General features: G+C 34.5%; 3 protein-coding genes across 7 annotated transcripts; 2 read left to right on the top strand and 1 right to left on the bottom strand.

Annotated features, from left to right (window-relative positions):
- Nucleotides 1–385: 385 nt before the first annotated feature.
- LOC107959066 (two-component response regulator-like APRR3) lies at nt 386–5,504 on the top strand. The gene is given in 13 exon segments (XM_016895027.2): nt 386–658; nt 1,399–1,769; nt 2,187–2,348; nt 2,478–2,611; nt 2,885–3,046; nt 3,163–3,346; nt 3,428–3,824; nt 3,929–3,956; nt 4,170–4,335; nt 4,338–4,465; nt 4,566–4,847; nt 5,035–5,108; nt 5,203–5,504. Coding segments are annotated over 12 exon segments (2,091 nt in total). The 5' UTR covers nt 386–658; nt 1,399–1,474; the 3' UTR covers nt 5,282–5,504.
- Nucleotides 5,505–7,477: 1,973 nt separating this feature from the next.
- LOC107959067 (phototropin-1) lies at nt 7,478–17,094 on the top strand. 5 transcript variants are annotated; one of them, XM_016895032.2, is made up of 23 exons: nt 7,478–8,091; nt 8,467–9,187; nt 9,281–9,463; nt 11,278–11,369; nt 11,974–12,238; nt 12,327–12,543; nt 12,637–12,707; nt 12,988–13,094; nt 13,272–13,321; nt 13,441–13,545; nt 13,741–13,800; nt 13,873–13,962; nt 14,205–14,281; nt 14,392–14,476; nt 14,775–14,855; nt 15,073–15,176; nt 15,331–15,380; nt 15,472–15,578; nt 15,705–15,827; nt 15,928–15,979; nt 16,244–16,356; nt 16,636–16,776; nt 16,868–17,094. In XM_016895032.2, the coding sequence occupies exons 2-23, from the start codon at nt 8,469–8,471 to the stop codon at nt 16,955–16,957; spliced, it is 2,982 nt and encodes a 993-aa protein (XP_016750521.1). In that variant the 5' UTR covers nt 7,478–8,091; nt 8,467–8,468; the 3' UTR covers nt 16,958–17,094. The 5 variants fall into 5 exon arrangements, 3 of the variants coding, with proteins under 3 accessions (XP_016750521.1, XP_016750523.1, XP_016750522.1); XM_016895033.2 differs by having other exon boundaries at nt 7,524–9,187; XR_001700761.2 differs by lacking the exons at nt 16,636–16,776; nt 16,868–17,094 and having other exon boundaries at nt 15,516–15,578; nt 16,244–16,324.
- Nucleotides 17,095–18,798: 1,704 nt separating this feature from the next.
- LOC107961372 (laccase-17) lies at nt 18,799–21,510 on the bottom strand. Its single transcript, XM_016897519.2, has 6 exons — nt 21,248–21,510; nt 21,021–21,172; nt 20,698–20,942; nt 20,466–20,576; nt 19,412–20,383; nt 18,799–19,320 (listed from the first exon to the last, which is right to left on the bottom strand). Exons 1-6 carry the CDS (start codon nt 21,359–21,361, stop codon nt 19,190–19,192), a joined length of 1,725 nt encoding a protein of 574 aa, XP_016753008.1. The 5' UTR covers nt 21,362–21,510; the 3' UTR covers nt 18,799–19,189.
- Nucleotides 21,511–23,188: the final 1,678 nt, after the last annotated feature.

Below are 23,188 nucleotides of genomic sequence, written 5' to 3'. Positions count from 1 at the left end.
AATAAAAAAGTGGAAAAAAGAGAAGATTACGGAAAAATTGTGTTTAATTTTCTATTTATTTCAGGGATAATATTTGATGTTGCATCTTGTACCTTCAATCAATCACATCAAATTATTTCATATTTCATCAATGAATAAAGGAAAAAGTATTCGAGGACTTATAAAAAAATATTATTTAGTTTATTTAAATATAATTAAATTTATTAATTTCTCATATCTTGCATTAAAAAAACTTCAAAACGGCATCGTTTCCACCTAGGGCGTCTCATCCGCTCCCATTGACACGCAAAACAAAAACCATTAAACGGGCCTTACGTGTTCCTTCTCTAGATCTACGAGTATCGACCTAAGATTCGGCTCTTCCCCGCTATGCTCTCAGCTTTTGATTTTATCCAACTCATCATTTCATCCATGGCTCATATTTTGACATGTGTAATTTCGCACTTGCCACGTCATCAGCAGCTCCACACCGCCATTTCTTACACGTCAGCACCTCCCTCCCTCTCTAATAATATCTTTTCTTCCCCCTTCAAACATTTCTCAATGTCAGTCAAGCATTTTTCTTTACTCGTTATATAATTTTTGTCAAAACCCCACTAACCAAGTAATCTGGAATTATTCTCATGGCGGCTTACTTATCCATGGATAAGCTGTAAAGGTATCAACTTTCATGTCCATCTCTTTTTTAGTTTATCCATTTTTGTCCAATTCTCTGCTGAAGTTTTATTTTATTTTTCTAAAGAAAATTGAATGGGGTTTTTCCGCTTGAGTAAATCTACTAGGACCCTGTTCTTTTATATAATTCAATGCTATGTTTGGCTGCTGAGGAAAAGGTGAATGAAACAAGTGAGAAAGCTTGAAGCTTCACTTGTTTGTTGCCTACGATTTCCTCTCTTTTTTTCCTAATAAAAAAACATATTCATTTCCACTACATCTTTTTCTCTTAAAAAATGTTTCCCTTTGACTTGGTTATTTGAAGTGTGACTTCAAGAATTTTTCGCTTAGATCTGAAATTTGCTTGTAAAAGTATTTGATTTATTCGGGGATGGAATGGATAGTTTATTGCTTGTTTAGAAGCTATTAGACAGTGGATTTTGCTGCAGGTAGCAAGCACTTTTGAAATTTTAAAGTAGAGATATCTTAAGTTGATTTCATCTTCCGAGATGGTTAGCAATTTGAATATAATATTTTAGAATTTGGACTGCTATTTTGTTAATGTAAATTCTGCCTTGGATGTATAAAGATTCTATTACTTTGTTGCTTCTTAGCATATTGTAGTGGATGTAGCAGACTGTAGATGGTTCATTTATTTAATTTACTGTTATGAGTTACGACCAAACGAGAGCATCTTATCTGTTCAATTGTTTGCATTCCTTATGGTTGATGCTTTTGAATTAGTTGATGGGAGCTCTTTCTGTGAAATTCACAGTGTGAATGATATGGTTTTGTCGATAGAGGAAAGGCGGACAACGGTATGTGTCACGAGCAGAAAGAAGCAAGGCATGGAGTAGTGAGAGATGGGCAAGGTTCAGGCTCAATTGGGGAAAATGGATCAAGGATTGTTGAGAGAACTTTAAATGTAAATAATGGGTCCTTGGAAGCAATTGAGGTGCATGACGTGTCAGAAATTCCTCAGCGACAACCTCGAGGTTCCATGATACGTTGGGAGAGGTTTCTCCCGTTCAGGACCATCAAAGTTCTCCTTGTGGAAAATGAAGACCTGACACGCCATCTTGTTAGTGCATTACTACAAAATTGTAGTTATGAAGGTGAGTATTGGTGTTTATTTCATTGGTCTGTTGAATTTTGAGGACTTAAACTCTTAAAAGATGTTGCTATTGTTTCCCTGAGGTTTTAGATAGTAGAATGGATCTCATGGCGAAACAAAAAATTTCTTTCTACTTTCTTTCTGAATGAATATAATCTATTGTTTGTTTGAAGAAGTAAAATTTAGGGATATTTACTTAATTTGGATGGCCAAATTGGGTGGCCTTAAATGTGGTCAATGAGTGAGCCATTGTAACTAGTTTTAATTAAAATTTTATATGAATGATTTTCTGGTCTTCAAGCATGGAAACTTGTAGAAGATTTTGATGTGCCGTTGACTAAGTACTTGTTTTGACATTTATGTTATTATAAGCTATATGAAGTTGAAAGACTAGCTTATGTACGTGTTTTACTGGCAGTTGTGGCTGTTGCAAATGGTCTTCAAGCATGGAAACTTCTAGAAGATCCAACTAACCACATTGACATTGTCCTGACAGAGGAGGACATGCCTGTTTTATCAGGAAGTGATCTTTTATGCATGATTATGAACCACAAAATGTTGAAGAATGTCCCTGTGATAAGTAAGTTTCATACACTGGCATTTCAAAATTGCTTTAACTGAGATGTAAGGTCTAATTTTAATGATGATTTCTGATTTACATACATGGTATATTTAATTATCATCACTGGTGACATTCTATATTTTGCAGTGATGTCATCTCATGATTGCATCAATCTAGTGTTTAAGTGTTTGTCAAAGGGTGCAGTTGATTTTCTAGTAAAACCTATTCGGAAGAATGAACTTAGAAATCTTTGGCAGCATGTTTGGAGGAGATGCCACAGTGTGAGTTCCTCTAATCTCTGCTTCAAATGTGATGTTGTCTTATGATTGAGATTGGAGTTCAGAAAGTAATGCCACACAAAATTTCATAGTAAAGTTGAACTCTCTTAAAAGGAATTGACTCAACTTCTTTAAGCCGATGTTGTATCAATTGCAATTTTTCTGTAGTGGAATTGCATGTCTTATCTCCGATTTTATTGTTGTTATTCAGTTCATTGAAAGCAATGTGTTTTAAAGCATCTCTTCTATTTGAATTAATTTCTCATTCTCTCTTAGTCTAGTGGCAGTGTCAGTGAAAGCGGAACACTGTCAAAAAAGTCAATCAAGTTGAAAGTTAATGATGAGCCTGAGAATTATGCTGCCAACAGTGATGAACATGATGATGACAGTGATGTTCCAGTGGGTTGTAATGGAAGCGAAAATGGGAGTGGCACCCAGGTCATTTTAAGTAACTTAACTAATTACGATTAGATGAGGGAGAGGGTTTGTTACTGCAATTATCAATCTTTTCGTTGTTTAGCATCTAAGATTGAGGATGTTTGTGTTCTTTCTAGAGTTCATGGACAAAAAGGGCAGCTGAAGGTGAGAGTTCTCAGCCGATGTCTTCCTTAAATCGATTTCCTGGTGCTCCCAAAAGCACTTGTGCCCAGGTGGTTCATGTGAAGCATGAAAAACGTAGGAGCCCATGGACATGTGTTACTCAGAGAAAAGAATGCCAAGAACAGCATGAACAACTTCGTATGCGTCATGATGTGTTTTGATCATTTAGATCTTTCTCTTACAATTGCTTTTTCTTACCGTAAGTAATTGATTTTCCAGTTGATGCCACTGAGGGAAAGGACTTAGAAGTAAGAGTTGAAAGCAATCATGAATGGCAATGTGGCAATCAATGCAAAAATTCACCTACTCACCTGGCAGAAGCAGCCTCTAAGACATTTGACAGGGGATGGTTTGAGCACCAGGATGAGAACATTACTGGCAAGGATCGAACCCCTGATATAATTGCCACATTACAACAAGCTGAATGTAGAGCATCTGATGCTCCAGGCGGCCCTTCTGATGTCCCACAACTTAAAGATGGAGCTTGCCATGGATCTGAAGAAAAGCTATCCTTTGAACTGACTCTTAAGAGGTGGCAAGGAGCATCAGATGGTAGAAATGCTGCAAATGATGGGCATAATGTTTTGAGACATTCTGATTCATCAGCTTTCTCAAAGTAAGAATGTTATTTGCAGAATTTAAACTGAATTTCTCGTTTTTACTGTTAGAGTCAAACTTGAAATCATTCTTTTTTACTTGCTGCCTTTACTCGATATGCAGATACAGTACTGCATCTTCAGCTAAGCAGGTATGGTCCATAGCACTGAGGCAACAAGTATAAGGGATGCCTCTGTTTTAATCACTCAAATTCACAACATTTTCCCTTTTCTACTTGATCAATGGCTTGCACACCACTTCACTATTCTGCTGTCAATGATACGAGATCAGTAACATTAGAAAGAGTAGGTCCATAGGGACAAGACTACTTGAGTAGGTCTAATTCTTCTAGCCATTATTTCAGGCTCTCACAGGGAATGTAGGAAGCTGTTCTCCACTTGATCATAGTTCTGTCACAAAGAAGACTGAAATAATGTGCACTTTTCCATCACATTCCAATGGTATTCTTTTGAATCAGTCATCAGTAGGAAGCAACAACAAAAATGATATGACTACTACTGCTAAATTTGTCGGCCCAAAGCCAAAGCTTTGGTTGACAAGTCTGGGTCCATTTCAACATTTAAATGCCTTCACTCTTCTTCCTTCCAACCAATGCATGGATGTTGTATTTGTTCATCTCAGGAAGTGTCACCTGAAACGGTAAATGATACTGAGTTTAAACTTCTCATTCACAATTAAGAAGTGCAAACTGGGTATTTCATTCACAGCACCTACTGAGAATGAACATTATCACTTGCAGGTTGGTCATGATACCTCGCTGAAGATCATGGCAATAACTGATAAACAATGTAGATCATCCAGTAGTGTAAATGGGAGTGCCTCCGGGAGCAACTATGGTAGCAATGGACATAATGGGAGTGAAACCGGTTTACGTGCTGAACATGCAGTCATGGAAGATGGCAATGGGACAGCGAGTGGGAGAAGTGGTGGTAGTGGCGCAAATGAAGACCGGGTTGCACAGAGAGCGGCTGCCTTGACCAAATTTCGCCAGAAAAGGAAAGAAAGATGTTTTGAAAAGAAGGTAATTCACTTGTTCATTTCATTTTTTTGTTTGTTTGTTTGTTTGAACAATGGGGATTGCATGGTAACCATATCCTGATGGCCTGCACAAATTGTCTTTTAATAAAACAACTTGAAGTTGGCACTTACCTCTTCTGCTTTAGAGTTTATCTTGAAGTTGGCCTTCGTCTATGGTTCTTGTTTGTCAGGTACGGTATCAGAGCAGGAAGAAGTTGGCAGAGCAACGACCTCGTGTGAAGGGGCAATTTGTGCGGCGAACCATGTATGATATTCCCTAGTCTAATGTATATGATTTATTGGTCATTGCATGGTTACTACTCTAAACTGGTCTCTGATCCCCTCTATTTGTTTTTCAGTTCTGATTGGGAAGGAGGAAAAGATAATTCGAGTTACGATTTCACATCTGAAGACAGATATTCTGATAGTTTAAGATAACACAGGCAAGGTTTGCTGATTACTAACTTTACCCTTTTCCCCTTCCCATGCCTATAAAATATTGCGTACATAAGATGAGCAGTGGCTGTATGTCTTGGGAATTAATACGTTGACGTAGTTTCTATATCGCATGAAAAACAAACAATAGATTTTAGAACTTATATCCGACTTGCCCGGAACTCAAAATAATTGAACTGAAAGGAAATCCAAACATGCTTCCCCACGTTTAGATAGTGAAAAGTAGTGATTGTGAGGAACATAAGCCATGAAAGAGCGTTTAATTGCATGAGGAGCATGATACATCTTCCCTCTGTTTTTCATTAAAAAAAAGGGGGGAGAGAGAACACGATTCCCAAAAGTGTTTCTCGATTCGGTAATTTTTAAGAGAAAAATAATATGAATATAAATAGTCCCAACCAATTATGGGAGAGTTATTTTTAGATAATAATTATAGGATGCGAACCGTCTTTTCATCAAAATCTGGACTATTATTTAAAATTTTGATTGAATTGATATTATTTTTTATTAAGTCTTAATTGAGTTGTGAAATTATCAAAATGTTCAATATTTTTATAAAGCAATAGATATAATTTTGACAACTTTTTTATTTTTTTACATAAAATTTTAAAAATACATACCAATGATAGACATTTGAACTCAAAACCTTAATAAATATATTTGATGGCATAAATCTAGTAAATGTTTCTTTGATAATTGAATTGGTCAGATTATTAATTAATTTTTTATTTGAGTGAATTATTAAAATATTAAAAAAATTAATATTTTATGTTAATTCGTGAATTAATAGATTATATATTTTTCAGTAAATTAATTCTTTAACTAATTCTTAATCCAACCAATAGATTTACTTGAGATAACTTTGATTTTAAGGGAAAAGGGGCAAACAAAATGAGAGAAAGTAGGGCAGGAGGCAAAGATTCGATATAAGGGACTTGATATTTATTGAAGATTTGAGGTTATCAATTCAATGAGAGTGTCAACAATAGATGGGATGGGGTGCTTGAAAGGTGACCGCCGCCCACAATGTCTCCACTCCATTCACCTGTTAGTGGATAAGCTACATTACCAATGCGTTTCTGCACATGTCTTTGGGCCCTACCGCATGTTATGCTCTTTTCATTGTATCCGATAATTTACAATTATAATTATATCTAAAAAGTATATAAATTAAATTAATTTCTGAACTCAAAAATTATTTTTATATTAGATTTAATTTTTATCAAGTAAACATTTGATATATTCTAAAGATTTTGAAATTTAAGTCTCAAAATAAAAAATAATTGTCACATTTAAGTTTTACTATGAAAACAATAATTAAATTCAAAAATTAACTTGAAAAAAAAATTAATCCTCAATGTAAGAATAAATGTCTATTTCATATTTTGATAAGACAATTTATTAAATTTAAAGATTAATTTAAATAAAAAAATAAACACAGAATTATGTATAAATCTATCAGATCACGGTCCATTGACCTTAATTTTTTTTTCTAACCTTTGACCTAAATATTATTTGTACTGTAAAGTACACATTAGAAATCTAGAAAGACAAACTATTTAGCATGTGTACATTTTCAGGGTTGAAAGTAAATGCTTTAGTGCCGAACTTTTTTCTGTGAACATTTATTATGATTACCAAAGATTCCAGTGTAACGAGTTCTCATGGCATTAAAAATGAAATTTGATGTTACAACGTGCGGATATATGTAAAAATTTAATACCACTTTTACTTTTGTCAACACAGAGCAATTAAAGTGCTTTATTGATTGATTGATGGTATTGTTGTTGTATTTTCAGCCGCTACAAGGGACTTTAGAAACAATTCAATTCGTTTTGGGTGTTGGTTGAAGTAATCTCTTAATATTTTGAGATTTAATTTTTTATTTAAAAATCTAAATATATTAGAATTTTTAATATTTTTTTTATATAATTGTGATTCAAACCTTAATTATAATTGAGTCCGTTTAGTATGTTACAGTTTAAGTTAAAAAAAGTTTTAATTGAATATTTGCATTATAATATCATATGAAAATAGTTTAGTTAATTTATTCAGAAAATATTAATAATTATTTTAATGATTGAAGTAGGGTATGTATATCTTTAAAAAAAGAAAAAGAAAAAAAAGAGGTGGTTTATTTTTTAAAACAAGGGCTAAATCATATACCATCCAACAATGCCACGTTCCATCTAAGATTATATAAAAACCAGCTGTTATCCTTTCTTACCATTTCATCATCATCCTACACAAATTGCAATGAAGTTCAAAAAGATATTTTCTTTATTACTTTATCTTTATGATGATAAGTTTTTTAGATATATGAATTGCCCTTACAAAGAACTAAAGTTGTTTTCGGCTGCCTGCTTCTGCTTGTGAGAGTGAGAGACACCAAGAAAACATGAAAAAGCATTGCCTGATGAAGAAACTCACGGTCAAGATTACGTGATATTCAGAAATCTTGCTTCTTCTTTGTTTTTAAATCTGCTTTTGTTGTTATTGTTCTTTTATGTGGACAACCCATTTCCAGACTGTAAATATCAACAAAATCACTGTATTTTGATAGAAGAAAAGAAAACTAGTTTTCAAATCTTGTGTTACGAGCTGATAATCTGAGAAGCAATGTGAAATTCAGGTCCTGAACCTTTTCATTTGCCATTAAAAGGTAGTTTCTCATCCATTATCTTCTCGTCTCCTTTCTGTCTCTCTTGTCTTCGTCAGAGTTTCTTTCAGCAACCCCAAAAAAGAAAACCCAGCAGGATCTGATTCTGAAGGCTGAGCTTAATTCACTCGAGGTTGGCTCTATCACACATTCATGCATACCTTGTTATTTTTATTATTATTAAAGAATTGTATATTAATATAATTCAGTTCCGAAGCATCTCTATCCAGCCTCTTAGTCCAGCTCATTTCAATGTGCCACCATTGATGTTGATGAAACACTGGCATATGAGACATAAAGGAAGCAATCATATATAAATTTCAACTCTGTTTTAAAAAAAATTGGGTTCTTTTCTAACATATTTGCATGGCTATGAATTATTGTGGACTTGTGGGGTTTCTCTCTTTTTCAAGTTTCGCCCTTACCTTTGATGCTTGACTAGACATAAATGGAAACTATGTCTAGAGATCACTAGACTTGGATTAGTATCGGTTTTCAACTTATGCAGATATGGACCCAACAAAAGAATCAGCCAAGCAACCGAACTTGATTCCACCATTGCCAAGGGACTCTAGAGGCTCACTTGAAGTGTTTAATCCATCCACTTTCTCAACCCGACCCATTAACCCCGTATTTCGCTCGCAATCACCATGGCATCAAAACTTGAAAGAGCTTGGTGGTACTGATAGCCAAAAAGAAGATGACCATTCCGAGCTAGCATCCAAGTCGGGTCGGGTTGAAGAAAAAAAATGGATGGCACTCAAGGAACTACCTGATCCATATCCACCATCACCATCACCACTTTTTCATGAGATCACTGCCGATAATGACCAACGTCGCGGCGAATCCGTCAGTCCGAAGCCTTCGGAGGAATCTGGAGAGGCTGCAAAGAGAGCCGCCGGATGGGGGCTAGTACTGAAAACCGATGATGAAACTGGCAAACCGCAAGGAGTGGTTGTTAGGAATTCGGGTGGGGATGCCCCGCATATCAAACCCGGTACTTCCTGTAGGAACTCGAATAATTCTCTCCGGAGCTCGTCGGATAATGAATTCAGCAAAGACAGAGGGTTCCCTGGAGTGTCCGAGGACTTAAAGGATGCCTTGTCAACGTTTCAACAAACTTTTGTTGTTTCGGATGCTACCAAACCCGATTACCCGGTTTTGTATGCAAGTGCCGGGTTTTTTAAGATGACCGGATACACTTCTGGAGAGGTCATAGGCAAGAATTGGTAAAAAATGTCAAGCTTTTCTGTTCTTTTTTATTTTATTAGTCGTGGAGGGGTAATATTGCCATTTTGTTTGTGGGTGGGTCGGGGATCCAGTCGGTTTTTACAGGGTGAGGGTACGGATCCGGAAGATGTGGAGAGGATTAGGCAGGCATTGCAGGCAGGGGAAAATTATTGTGGGAGATTGTTGAACTACAAGAAAGATGGGACTCCTTTTTGGAATCTTCTCACTATAGCACCCATTAAGGACGAAAATGGAAAAGTCTTAAAATTTATTGGGTTAGTTTCCTATTATCTTTTTATTAATATTTTTCATTTTTCACTTAAATAGCTTTACAACCATATTATATAATCTATAGGCTAGCCCTTACTTCTCTTACCATGCGGTGATGCAACTGATTGACTTAGTATTTCACACACCATTCACAATTTTTTTTTTTAATTATCACTTTCATCCCTAAAACATGTGATGTCAACTAATTCATATAGTGGCAGCAAAAATCAAGAAATAATGGAAAATGGCTATTGTCCCTAGAGGTGAGCATGGGTTGAGCCACCTGGTCCGACCTGAAAGCCTGTCCGAAATGTGAGAGGGTTTGGATAAAAATATAGATTCAAAAAATGGGCTTAGACAAAAAAATAAGGCCCATTTCAAAAAAGGGTCGAGCCTTAGGTAAGGCATTTTTGACCCAGCCCGGCCCAAATTCACTAAATGACAAAAAAATTAATTTTTTAAATATTATTTTCTTGTTATTTTCTCCCTATTTTACTACTATTTTATTATTATGTTGCTACTATTTTGTTATTATTATTTGGATATTGTATAAAACTTATTTTATTGTTAATTTTGTTATTATTTTAGAGACATTTGCTTATTAAGTTGCATCTATGTTAGTGTTGTTTAAGTATACATATTTTTTAAAATGTATTTTCAATTTGTTGGGAAATATTTATTTTGATGTTTTTAGTATTTTTGATGTATTATATATTTTTTAAAATTATATAGAAAATAATATAAAAATTAATACGGGCAGGTCAGGTCGGACTCGGATTTTAGCATTTTTATCCAGGTCGGACTCAAAATTTAGCATTTTTATCCGGGTCGAGTTTAGGCAAAATTTTAAGTCTATTTTTCAGGCGGGGCTTGGACCTAGCAAACGGGACTGAACTTATAGTTGGGCCCTGTCCAGCCATGGTCACCTCTATTGTCCCGCAGCATATCTCATCATATAATTGCAAAAAGAAATCATCATATAATTGCAAAAAGAAAGATAGAAAAATCTATGGGCCGGGGCTGGTTCACATGGAATGTAATATCCTTATCACCTACTAGACTCAACAATGATGATGGGATCCTATGGGCCTGCTGTTTCCAACTGGTCGTAGGGGTGTTCAGTTGGTTAACCGACCCGAAATAACATTAACCGAATTAACCGATCCTTCAAAATTTTTAACCGTTAACTGAACTGAAATTTTTTCGGTTAATTCGGTAGGTTAACCGAATTAACCGAAAATTATATATATTTTTATTTTTGGTTAAAACAAGTATAAAATTAACCGAATTAACCGAATTAATCGAATTAACCGAATTACCTGAATTAATCGAATTAACCGAATTACCCGAATTACCCAAATTAACCGAATTAACCGAATTATTTTTATAAAATTATATGTTTTTATTTTTAGTTTTATATTTTTATTTTTATTTATTAAATTATTTGTAATTTTTATGATTAGGTTGGGTACTTGGGTTAATATATATTAAATTGGGTATTTGGGTTTATGTTAGATTGAGATTGAGTGAATAGTGGGCTATTTATATATTATAATTTTATTTATTATTTTTTCGGTTAAATCGAAAAAATTTGATTAACCGATCATTTTCGAACCGAATTAACCATTAACCGAAAACTCAAAAAATTATTAACCGATTCCCGACCGAATTAATTCGGTTAATCGACTGATTAACCGAATTCGGTCAGTTAACTGAATTTTTTCAGTTTTACCCAAATTTTACACACTCCTAACTGGTCGATTGGATTGAAGAATAGAATTCATTATTATTCTTTTTGTATGAACGATTGATTTGGCAGAATGCAAGTAGAGGTAAGCAAGCATACAGAAGGGGCCAAGGAAAAGACGATGCGCCCCAATGGGTTGCCCGAGTCTTTGATTCGATACGATGGTATGCATGTATATATTTTACGTTCTTTCTAACATGTCCTTTATTTTATTTTTATTTTATATTTTTGCTACTCTCACTAATATGGATAACAGTAAAAAAATAGGAATATAATAAATGAGAATAATTTATATTAGGATAATTTTAAAAATTAATGTTTTAGGTATTAATAAAATTTTGTTATATCACTAAATTTCAAGTATATGAAATTATTATTATACATCTATCCATATTTAATTTATTCTTCAAATCTAATTGAATTATTTAAAAACATAAGTAATTAAAATAAAAATCTAAATAACAACAAGTGTTGAGTGTACTTATAAATAGGAGAATTATGTGCTTCAACGCACTCAATCACGAGTTTTTCTACACATGCCAATTGAGCTAAAAAGACATTTAAGTAAAGTAAGATATCAAATTTTCTCGGTGGTAGTTTTGAATCACTCAACAGTATTGTGACTTAAAAGCTAGCTAGTTTTGAATGTCCTTCATTACATCATTAATCTTGTTAATGTAATGGCTCTCGTCCAGTTACTAAAATATCTACTCAAACGACAGAAGTCGATTAATTTGATCAACACACTGTGGTATATTGTTATTGCAGCCCGGCAAAAGGACATGGCTGCCGGTTCAGTTACAGAACTTGTGGAAGCTGTTAGGAAACCTCGTTCCCTTAGTGAATCATCAAATAACCCTTTCATTAGAAAATCCGGTGTTAGTGGAGATGAAGAAGGAACGGGAGCTATGACAAGGCGAAGTTCAGAAAGTGCAGGAAGAAACTCAAGTGGGGGTGTTAGAATCTCAATGGAACGTATCAGTGAGGTGCCGGAAAAGAAACCCCGAAGATCTAGCCGCCTTTCATTCATGGGGTAGAGATATGAAGAAAACTTTCATTATGGTGTTGGTATCATGCATTGCTGAGTCAAGTTTACCTTAGCTTACTTTTCCATGCTTCAGGCTTAGGAGGAAAAGTCAGTCTGCTGCTAAGAGCTTTGATAATAGTCTGCTGATGGATGCCGATGAGGATGAACGTGATGAGGATGAGAGGCCAGACAGTGTTGACTATAAAAATAGACACAAGGAAATGAGAAAGGGTATTGATCTTGCCACCACACTTGAACGTATAGAGAAAAACTTTGTCATTACTGATACAAGGCTGCCTGATAATCCCATTGTAAGACTTCCACTTTCTAATATCTAACATTAGATCATGCCAATCAGAGGTTAATTTGTAAGAAACTAATGGTGCACTTGTTTTAATCTTCAGATCTTTGCATCTGATAGCTTCTTGGAGCTGACAGAGTACAGTCGTGAAGAAATCTTAGGCAGAAACTGCAGGTATATGACTCAAATTCCATATACTCGCATGCGAGGTTATCAGTTTCAAGTGTTTTGATTTGCTCATTCCCGCCATTGTTAAGGCTTAAACCTTAAACATCAGCTTCAGATTGGAACTCGAAATTGCCAATATGGTTTGAACTAAAAGGATTGCTGGTATAGTAAAGCAGCGATCATATGATTGTATTTCTGGACATCTCCTTGAATTTAATGTTTCTCTATGTATGTTTCAAGCAATTCCATTCCCATTTCATTCTAAGTGATTTTTAAATCCTTACAGGTTTCTCCAAGGCCCTGAAACTGATCCAGCTACTGTGAGGAAGATTCGAGAGGCCATTGATAACCAAACAGAAGTAACTGTGCAGCTCATCAACTACACAAAGAGTGGTATGCTTTAATACTATTCAAGTTCTAGATTTTCGTATGACACCCTAATATTTCGATTTCCAGATTCATGTCACGCATGTGATGTTTTTCTCTTTCAGTAGTTGAAAGTACAGTCTATACATCATTATTTCATATAATTATTCAAAGCTTTTCTTTTTTAAATTTTACGAATTTCAGGCAAGAAGTTCTGGAACCTGTTCCATCTTCAGCCTATGCGTGACCAGAAGGTAAAATCCTCAAATATTCAGAGTTGAATGTTGAATCTTGCCTATTTAACTCCTTTGTGAAGCAGATAATCAAATTGTAGCCTCTGCTTTTGTTTTCTTATTTGGCCTTTATGAAACAGGGTGAAGTCCAGTATTTCATTGGAGTGCAGCTAGATGGCAGTGCCAGAGTTGACCCACTTTGTAATTGTATTCCAGATATTGCTGCACAAGAGAGTGAACAACTGGTCTTAACCAAGTTCCATTTTTACCTTCTTAAGCTCTTTTGGATGCTGATCTTCCTCTTTCATTAATTATCAAAATCTATATAAATCTGTAATTAGAAAACTACACTAGGCAGTGAAGAGCTGTAATATTTGTATATCCTATCAAATCATTTATAAATGTGTTGGTTTGTTTATAAACGTAATCACTGCTTGCAGGTGAAACAAACTGCAGAAAATGTCGATGAAGCAGCGAGGGAACTTCCAGATGCCAATTTGGTAATGTTTGAATGTCGATTAACACTCTTTAGAAACCCTCTTTCGTCTTACAAAAAGTTTCACAACCTGCAGAATCCCAAAGATCTATGGATGAATCATTCCAAAGTGGTTCACCCTAAACCTCACAGGAAGGATAGTCCCTCTTGGAATGCTATTCAAAAGGTATTTATCTTTCAAATACATGTATCAGAGCAGAATTTAGAGCAGATCAACATTTCATTTGAAATGCTTTAGATGCTGTTGTAATGATTGATGAAGCTTGGTTCTGAGAAAGAAAAGGTTTAAGAGAAGAATTGGAACTGATATTTCAGTGTCATTCTCTGTTTTAAACCTTTCTCTATGCTGAGTATTTAACTAAATATATATGTGATTTTTACATCTCATATATCTCTTGTAACCTGTAGATTCTTGACAGTGGAGAAAGGATAGGCCTAAAACATTTCAGGCCAGTAAAACCACTGGGATCAGGTGACACTGGCAGGTTGGGCCAATTATTCTCTCCTATTTTTACACTCATTTTTCCAGTGTAATAAATCTATGTTTTGTCATACAAATTTCTATATCCGCCATTGTTTTTTTTTATATTGGCAGTGTACATTTGGTGGAACTATGTGGGACTGGCCTGTACTTTGCGATGAAAGCTATGGATAAAGGCATTATGCTCAACCGGAACAAGGTATCTGATATTTTGCATCGATTATGAGTATTAAGCTTCAAAACCCAAAAAAAGATACTCAGATATGTACTTGTATGCTATTTAATGATAAGAGCCTACAGGAGAGGAGTTTCCTTTTAGCTCAAAAGTTCGATTTTTAGCTTGTCCAAATTTCCTATAGTTTCATTTCCCTCCATGTTCCATGAACAATGCACAATCTTCATTTTTTGCTTAGCTGTATAGTTTCATTTCCCTCCATGTTCCATGAACAATGCACAATCTTCATTTTTTGCTTAGCTGATGCCTTCCATTGCTGTAGGCGCATAGAGCTTGTGCAGAAAGAGAAATTCTTGACATGTTGGACCATCCTTTTCTTCCAGCATTGTATGCATCATTTCAGGTCAGTAAACTGACATGAGTTAGAATGCAGATTTGTTTTAACAAGATTAGCTAAATATTAGTTTGAAATGCTTCAATGTCTAATCAGAATTCAGAAGAAACTTACTTGCATTGCCTTTCTTCTAATTGTGAAGGCCATTGCAGATTCAATCCTCATTCTTTGACTTGCTTTCTTAATGTGAAGACATCAAAATTCTAACTGTCATGGTGCTTTGCAGACCAAAACACATATTTGTCTGATTATGGATTACTGTCCTGGCGGAGAACTTTTCATGCTTTTGGACAGACAACCGATGAAGGTCATGAAGGAAGATGCTGTAAGGTAATTAATTATCTTCTAACCATAACTGAACTCTACCTTAACTTTGTTCGGAAAAATCTCTAATCATCTAATAACTCTTCAGACAAAATTTGTGGGGTTTTCAGTTTACTGCCAAATCTGGGTTGGAATTAACATAAAACCTCTTAAAATGTAGATTTTATGCTGCGGAGGTTGTTGTTGCATTGGAGTACCTTCACTGTCAAGGTAGGTTAAAGTCAATAACCAAAACTTGTTAATCAGTATGTCATTTAAGTGATGAATAAGTCATTGAGTTAATCTATTGATCTTCTCACAGGAATTATATACAGAGATTTAAAGCCTGAAAATGTTCTTCTCCAGGACAATGGACATGTTGCCTTGACCGATTTTGACTTATCTTGCCTGACATCTTGCAAACCCCAGGTAATCTAAAGCTTTATTTATAATTGCTATTTTCTGATTTTGTTTCTAAGGAAGTTGTTCTTACTGTTCACCAGACTAATTGAAGTTTGGGAAATTGATCTGATAAATTTTAGTGTTGTTTTATAGCTGCTGATTCCAGCAGCAGATGAAAAGATAAAACGCCAGAAAGGTCAGCCAAAACCAGTATTTATGGCAGAACCTATGCGTGCATCGAATTCTTTTGTGGGGACTGAAGAGTATATTGCCCCGGTTAGCTTATTTATTAATTTTTAAATTGCTAAACAAATGCATGTGTGTTTCCCGGTAATATTTTGCTATTGAGTGCTCATTTTTATGGTGTTGTTTGCAGGAAATTATCACTGGTGCAGGCCATACCAGTGCAGTGGACTGGTGGGCACTTGGTAAGATTTTATTTTCCTATAAAGTAGTAACATAATCGGAAAGCTATGAATATTGTAGGAGTTGGAGTAACATGGTCCAGATGTTTGTGAAAATTCATTTCCTCTGCAGATAAAAATAATAAAAGAGAAAATCAGAAACCATGTCCTTTGTCTAATTAGAAATAAACGCATTTTGGTTGTTTGCTAATGATAAATACGGGGGAATCCAAAATAAGGAACATTTAGGATGCAAAATAAGCCTTTATTTATTTGTGTATTTTTCAGGCATTCTTGTCTATGAAATGTTGTATGGATATACACCATTCAGGGGAAGGACAAGACAGAAGACTTTTGCCAATGTTCTTCGAAAAGATCTTAAATTCCCAAGAAGCACACAAGTACCTTCTCTTCTTTCTCTTTTGCATTTACTACCTTTTGACTTAAAAAGGGTAGCATATAATACAGCGAGTTATGGATTCAAATTTTAAACCTTCCGGCTGACAGCATGAATCAATCTTGAAGCACTTCATTCCTTGTGCTTCTTTTGGTAGTTATATGAGACAAAGTAATCCATAAATATGATAAAAAGTAAGATTGAAGAAATGTTTAGAACTATAATATCACATCGTATTACGGGAGATTTGACACACACATATATATATGTTGGATGAGTGCAGGTAAGTCTGCATGCAAAGCAGTTAATATTTCGATTATTAGATAGAGATCCAAAAAGCAGATTAGGTTGGCGTGAAGGTGCGAATGAAATCAAGCGACACCCGTTCTTCAAAGGTGTAAATTGGGCTCTTGTGCGCTGCATGGTACATTTATTATGTCCAATCCCTTCGACTCCTCTAAGCAAATTCGTATTTCTTATATAAGGATATAAGTTTTGATTTATTAATGCCACAGAATCCACCTCAGCTTGATGTTCCTGGAGCTCTCAAGGAAGATCAACTTTCACACCTTCAACTACAAGATTTACAGACAAATATTTTCTGAGATTGATTGGCTTGCAGCTGCATGTATATTTTGTGTTATTCTACAAGTATAGATTTTTTTTAATCACTCAAACTATAAAAATATATTAATTAGTGTTCACACTTCAGAAGCTTTGAATAAGATAATATTTATAACAATGTTTAATCGTTTCTTTTAATTAGTAAAATATATTAAATATATAAAAAAATTCACTATAATGAAGTAACATTTTTGTTAAGCCCTAAAAGCTAACAAGCACGTAGTAATTAAATCATTAAATGCTTTTGAGTATAAATCAATTTTAAGAAGATAATTTCATAATTATTTTACTAACTGAGGAGGCGAGTCACAGATTGTAAAGATAATGATAGTGGTAGAAACAAACATACAAACAATGAGAAGAAATAGGTGAATGAATTTAGAGATGTTGGTGATAATTAAAAATGGATAGCAAAAAAAAGTGTTATTAATTTAAAATGTTTGTAATCTAACATTGCTAATAAATATATAGTATAAAGAATTGAATAAATAACTTTTTTGTAATGTATTTAGCATTAGATTTTATGCTCATATATAAAATCAGCACTAGCTTGTTATATAGCTATTTCTTTAGGATTTACTTTATTGATATGCCTAAAAAAAGTTTCTCACGAATAAAACTTTTTTTTTTCCTTTTCTTTAAAATGGCCATTACTCTTATTGTCAAAGTAGATAATTCAACATTTACAATTACTATTGTTCAATTTAGTCCCATTACTCACCAACATAACACCATATAGAAAGCTCAAATAAAAATGTTAATGCATCAACACAAGATATTTGACATCTTGATGGCATTACCTCAACTAAAACATTCACTAATGACAATCAAATAACCCCAAATCTTAAAAAAGATAGACACTTAACTTGAATTTGGTGGTGCAAATTATTCGAATAAATATAACTTTCCAAAAGAAATTCGTAAATGATGGTGCATTTGAAAAAATTTATTCTAATAAACATGACTTTCCTTTTATGGAAAGCTACTATGTTAACTTGTACTATAAGTTATATATTAAGTGACATTTTCTTTGATGAAAAAGACAAAGTGCTTATATAAAACTCAATAGTATTATTTTTTCTATTCTATTTTCGTTGTTTCAAGTCTTACAAGCAAAATTAAAGTCTTAAAAGATAGTGGACCATGCCAAATTTATATCTTATTTCTCTTAAATTTTCTTTTTTGCACCACAAGTTAACAAGAAGAAGAAAAAAAAAAGAATTGAGGGTACATATGGGGAAGAAAGATAATACTTCATGAAGCATAAGATAATAAGGAGAAAAGTGGCAAACAGATTGAAAATTTACATGAAAATGAAGTGAAAATAACTCTTGGTCAGTGCCACAAAAAGGAGGACGCTAAAAATGAAGTTGAGAAATGATTGGTTTGAGGCATTTTAGCGAGATTCTGACTGTTGGTTTTAATGGCAGAAGGCTAAAAATGCACAATCAATTTTGGCCATTGTAATGCAGAGGAAAGATCTTAGTTTGTAGCCTATAATGAATGGTGGAGTTTGGAGTATCTGCTTCTACTTCTCTATCGATTTTATATCATCACATCACACCAAAGAAAGATGCATATGCATGATTATGAACGAAGTAGGAACTGCCTTTGATGAATGGGTGGGTTTATAGATCATGCTTTAATTCTCTGTTTCTAGACTAACTACCCAACTTCAGGGGAGAAGACTTTACAGTAAAACGGGCTCTTTCTAGGGCCTCGTGGCCTCTTGGGCCCTTTAGTCAATAACCCCGGTCAATGCTAGGTTATGTAGATATATATTGTTATCAAATATAGAGAAAGAACAAAAAAAAAAAATTAGTGAGCAAAGAGATTTTATTAATCAAGTGATGATTACAATGTTTTTTCAAAATTTATATTTATAGACATAATAACTATAAAAGAAATGAAATTTTATGTATGGTCAAAACACACCAATACTGATGCGTATCATTATTAAAACGAAAATAATACGTCCATCAATATAATAACGATACGTACCATTACTAAAATAAAAATGATACGTTCATTAGTATGATATTAACATTTTTAATTTTAAACACTAATCATCTCTAATAATTTAAAAAAGAAAAAGCTAAACATCCCTTATTTTATATGTTATGGAACCTGCCTCTTGAATCTAAAACTAGCAAAAATATTCCCTCACCAATGTTTCTCTGCCTAGTGAATGAAGTCCAAGACATTGAGGATTGTCAACACATGGGAAGATCATCTGCGGGTGGACTCAACTTCTGATTGGGTAGATCTCCATCCAACACAATCCAAGCCATCTTCAGGCCCCAACTTTGGTGGGCGTCAATGTGGCAATGCATGAACCATACCCCTGTCGTCAGTTATCACCAATAAGCAATTTAGGGTACAATATACATACACTAAAAATGAAGCAATTGCACTAAGCTGCTATTTCTCCTCACCTGGGTTGTCAGCTACGAAACGAATAACTATCCAACCTCCTGCTGGCACACCAACAGTGTTCCTTTCAACAGGGTCAATGAGATTAAAGTTATTAGGGTTCTTTTGTGGATCAAAATTCCCAAAACCTTGGCCAACAACGAAGAAATTGTAGCCATGCAAATGAAGAGGGTGGCTTTCAGCTCCCAGTATGCTGGTGTCTTGCATGATTAGCTCCACATTTGTGTTAAAAGGAAGGACTAGTAGTTTTGTTCCATTATTTACCATAGTGTTATCGGGTGGAGTGCCTGTATAATCAAATCGGATTTTAGGTTCTCTTGGAAAATCAGTTTTGTAAACCCCATGTGATTTTCCGAAGAAGTGTGCCTGGAGTAATGCTGTGGTTGGCGTTGTGAAAGATACGTTATTGACTGCAGCTGCAAACTTGGTTCCATTAGGTCCCTGGCAGGTTCGGTTTTGCCAACATTGGCTAGTTTCAAGGCCAACTGTGAACAAAAACTGCTTATCTACGTTTTGGGGTACGCTGGCCGGGGAATGTACAGTAGCTAAGCCGCGCAACTTGTTCGCGAAATTTTCTACGAAGGAAGTGTTACTTAGAGCAGGTAAATTTGGTTTAAACGGAGAAAGGTTCTTAACTGAGATGCTTGAAGGTAAGCTATTGGGTGATAATTTATTTTCTAAAATGCCAGCAACTGTTGAATTATTAAATGTGGCTGACCCTGTCACATACGGTCGAGCGGCCATGAAGAATGAGGCATTTGGATATGTTGGTTTGGTCTTCAGAAGCACATTCGTGGTCTGGCCAGAGGCGAGGAGGATTGCTTCGGTCTCAAATGGTTTAACGTAAACGGCATCAGCTTCAACCACTGTAAGGGTATGGTTAGCTATGCCGAAGAAGAGTTGATCGTTGAGAGCCGCATTGATAAGGCGGAGAAGGTATGTCTTGCCAGGCTTCACCTTCAGCTTGAAAGTATCTGTCATGGATGATAATAAGTTCTCCAGCTGAGTTAAATGACTCAGTTAGCTCATCATATTGTAGTACTAGCCTTTTTGTACCTTTGGCAGAACAGTTGTAGAATGGTCCTGGATGTCCATTGATGGTGTAAGCATCAGAGACATTTGGTCCTCCACCTGTTTGAAGAGCTTGGCTAATAATTGCTTCTGTATCTGCATTGAACCATTCACCAGCAGTTTAATCATAATCCATGACGATTTATGTCAGCAAAAGTAAGGTCACTTAAAGAAACAAATAGATGGAACTTTATGTCCCTTGATTTAGAATTATTACCTAAAATGATGGGAACTTCTTTGTAAGGCTTGGGAAATGGGTAAGGAACACCAAGCCTAGGAAGAATGATCAAGGGACCATAAACAGTTGCTCTTAACCATGATATATGGGCATGCCAGAAGAGAGTTCCCCTTTGGCCTACAATTCTGAATTTGTACACATAACTTTGGCCTTTTTGTATGGGACACTGAGTCACATATGCCGGTCCGTCCGCCCATCCAGTTCGAAGCTGTCGAACACCATGCCTAAAAGGGTAGTAACTTACAGTTGAGGGAACCTCCTAGACTATATAAACAATGTGTTTAAGTGAAGAACTTCCATACCAGTGAATGGTGATGTTGTTGGGCACATGGTTAACCACTTTTACTGAAAGGTGGTTGCCTTCCCTTACCATGACACAAGGACCAGGAAACTGCCCACTTACGGTTACGATGCTCTTGGCATGGCACAAACGAGCCACGTTTTGCAGCTTGATCTACAAAAATGAAAGTGACTTCTCTTTTATACTGTTCAATGACTTTAAAGTGGTCGATGGGAATGGGATACATACATCAAACTTGTAATATCTGGTGATCCCAGCTACAGGCAGTGGAAAAAGACATAAAGTGACAAATGTGAAGACAAAGACACCCACAAATGCTGTTGATTTATAAACAGCAGCCATACTATTTATGTCTTAAGAGACTTTAAAGCTTAAACTACAGCTTGAATAGACGTATATGGATCAGAGAGCAGGCGGCTTAGACTTCGACTTGGGGGAGTGCCGTCAAAGATAAACAATTTATTTGGTCTCCTTTCTTTTTCAACTCACAACTTCGGCTTTGTGTAGAAACTAATAATTCTAACTTACTTTCTGAGAGCAATTAATAAATATAGCAAACATCGCTAACTTTTGAACTTGAAACTAGCCGCCAAGCAGGCATACCTGGCCTTTGTTCCTTAAATAACTCTAATTTTAGTTATTGTTTGCTTTATGTTGATGTTACATTTTGACTCTGTAAAGTCTTACAATTCAAATCATTAACTTGCTTAAATTTTCCGTTCCTATTTTAACTGTTTCCAATTTTCATGTTCAATACATATTTAGAGTTTTAACCTTTCGAATAATATTTAGATATTTAACAAATTAAATATATTTCTGTCAAACACATGCTTTTAGCCAAGTAAAATAAAATGGGATGAATAATTAGTACCAACTGAACAAGAAATTTCTACTATTATATTTGCAAGTAAATATCTTTGCGGCTACTTATCATCTTTAAATCTCATTCATAACCACAACCCTCGAAGTAGAAAGTGTCAATATCAAAATTTCCTCGAAAGCTAAATTTTGATATAATTATCAGATATACTTTCCAAGTATATGCTTTTGTGAATATTTAAAACATCAGCAATTCTACTAAAGGCAACAAGTGTAAGATGCATAGTTTAAGTTCATTTCATGTATTTAAATTTATATAGAAACTGAGATCAGTTTATTTAGTTTATACAAATGTTTTTAAAAATTTAAGGAACATGATACTTATAGAAACCTCAATGGAGGCAACATGCCTGAAGCAAAGATATCAGCATCAACAGACAAAGCTTGATTACAATACCGGCAATCAAATTTCCTTCTTGTACCAAGTTGCTAATTGATGGGTTCCAAATTTTGAAGAATATATCCTTTTTTAATATTTAAATTTGTTAGATTAAATCTCATCTCCAAAGGTAAAAAGAGTTGGTTTTTTTTTTAAGATTAATATGTATATTTATATAATATTATTAAAATTAATAAATAAATTCAACCCATTTTTAATTTAAAGTAAGAGCTAGAAAAGCCAAGAAGGATATGGGCCAACAACTCCTCAAACAAGTTGCTAAAAGAAGCTTAGAAGGCCCAAAAACCCTGTCTAAACCGCATTCAAATGGTCCTTTTGGACACATTCTGGCTGTATTAATTATATCTATCTATATGTCACTATATATGAAAGTTGATGTAGTAATATTAAATATTATTGCTTTACAAAGTTCATGGTGTTTTATCTTTTTTATCTTTTATATCAAATTAGAAAGACACACACAATATAATCTGACCAATATTAAAGTTTTTAACATATCTACTTCAGCATTCCAACTAATCACATTTAATTTTCATATAAATTTTCTATTGATGTATTTATTACTCATGTTTTTTAATCTAAATAAGTGATCGCCCGGTTAGTCCAACCAATTCATTTAAAATATTATTAATTTTTTTAATAAAATAATTTTTTTAAAAAAATTGATTCAATCGATTCATATAAATTCTAGATCTAACCAGTTCAAAGCCACTTTTCGAACTGGTCTCTCAGTTGGCCCGGTTCAAACAACACAGTTTATTACATGATTATGTTTTTTTTTTATTCACATAGTGAGTGTAATTCATAATCTAGTATCTAGTATTACATCTAAGAGTTTAAATGAATTAGGGTCACCCATCAATCGGGTCTCAATTCAATTGTGAAATTAC

The sequence above is a fragment of the Gossypium hirsutum genome, chromosome A05 (assembly GCF_007990345.1).
Source record: "Gossypium hirsutum isolate 1008001.06 chromosome A05, Gossypium_hirsutum_v2.1, whole genome shotgun sequence".
Taxonomy (NCBI): Eukaryota; Viridiplantae; Streptophyta; class Magnoliopsida; order Malvales; family Malvaceae; genus Gossypium; species Gossypium hirsutum.
Note: the sequence above shows the minus strand (reverse complement) of the source record. Positions and strands in the feature narration are given on the sequence as shown.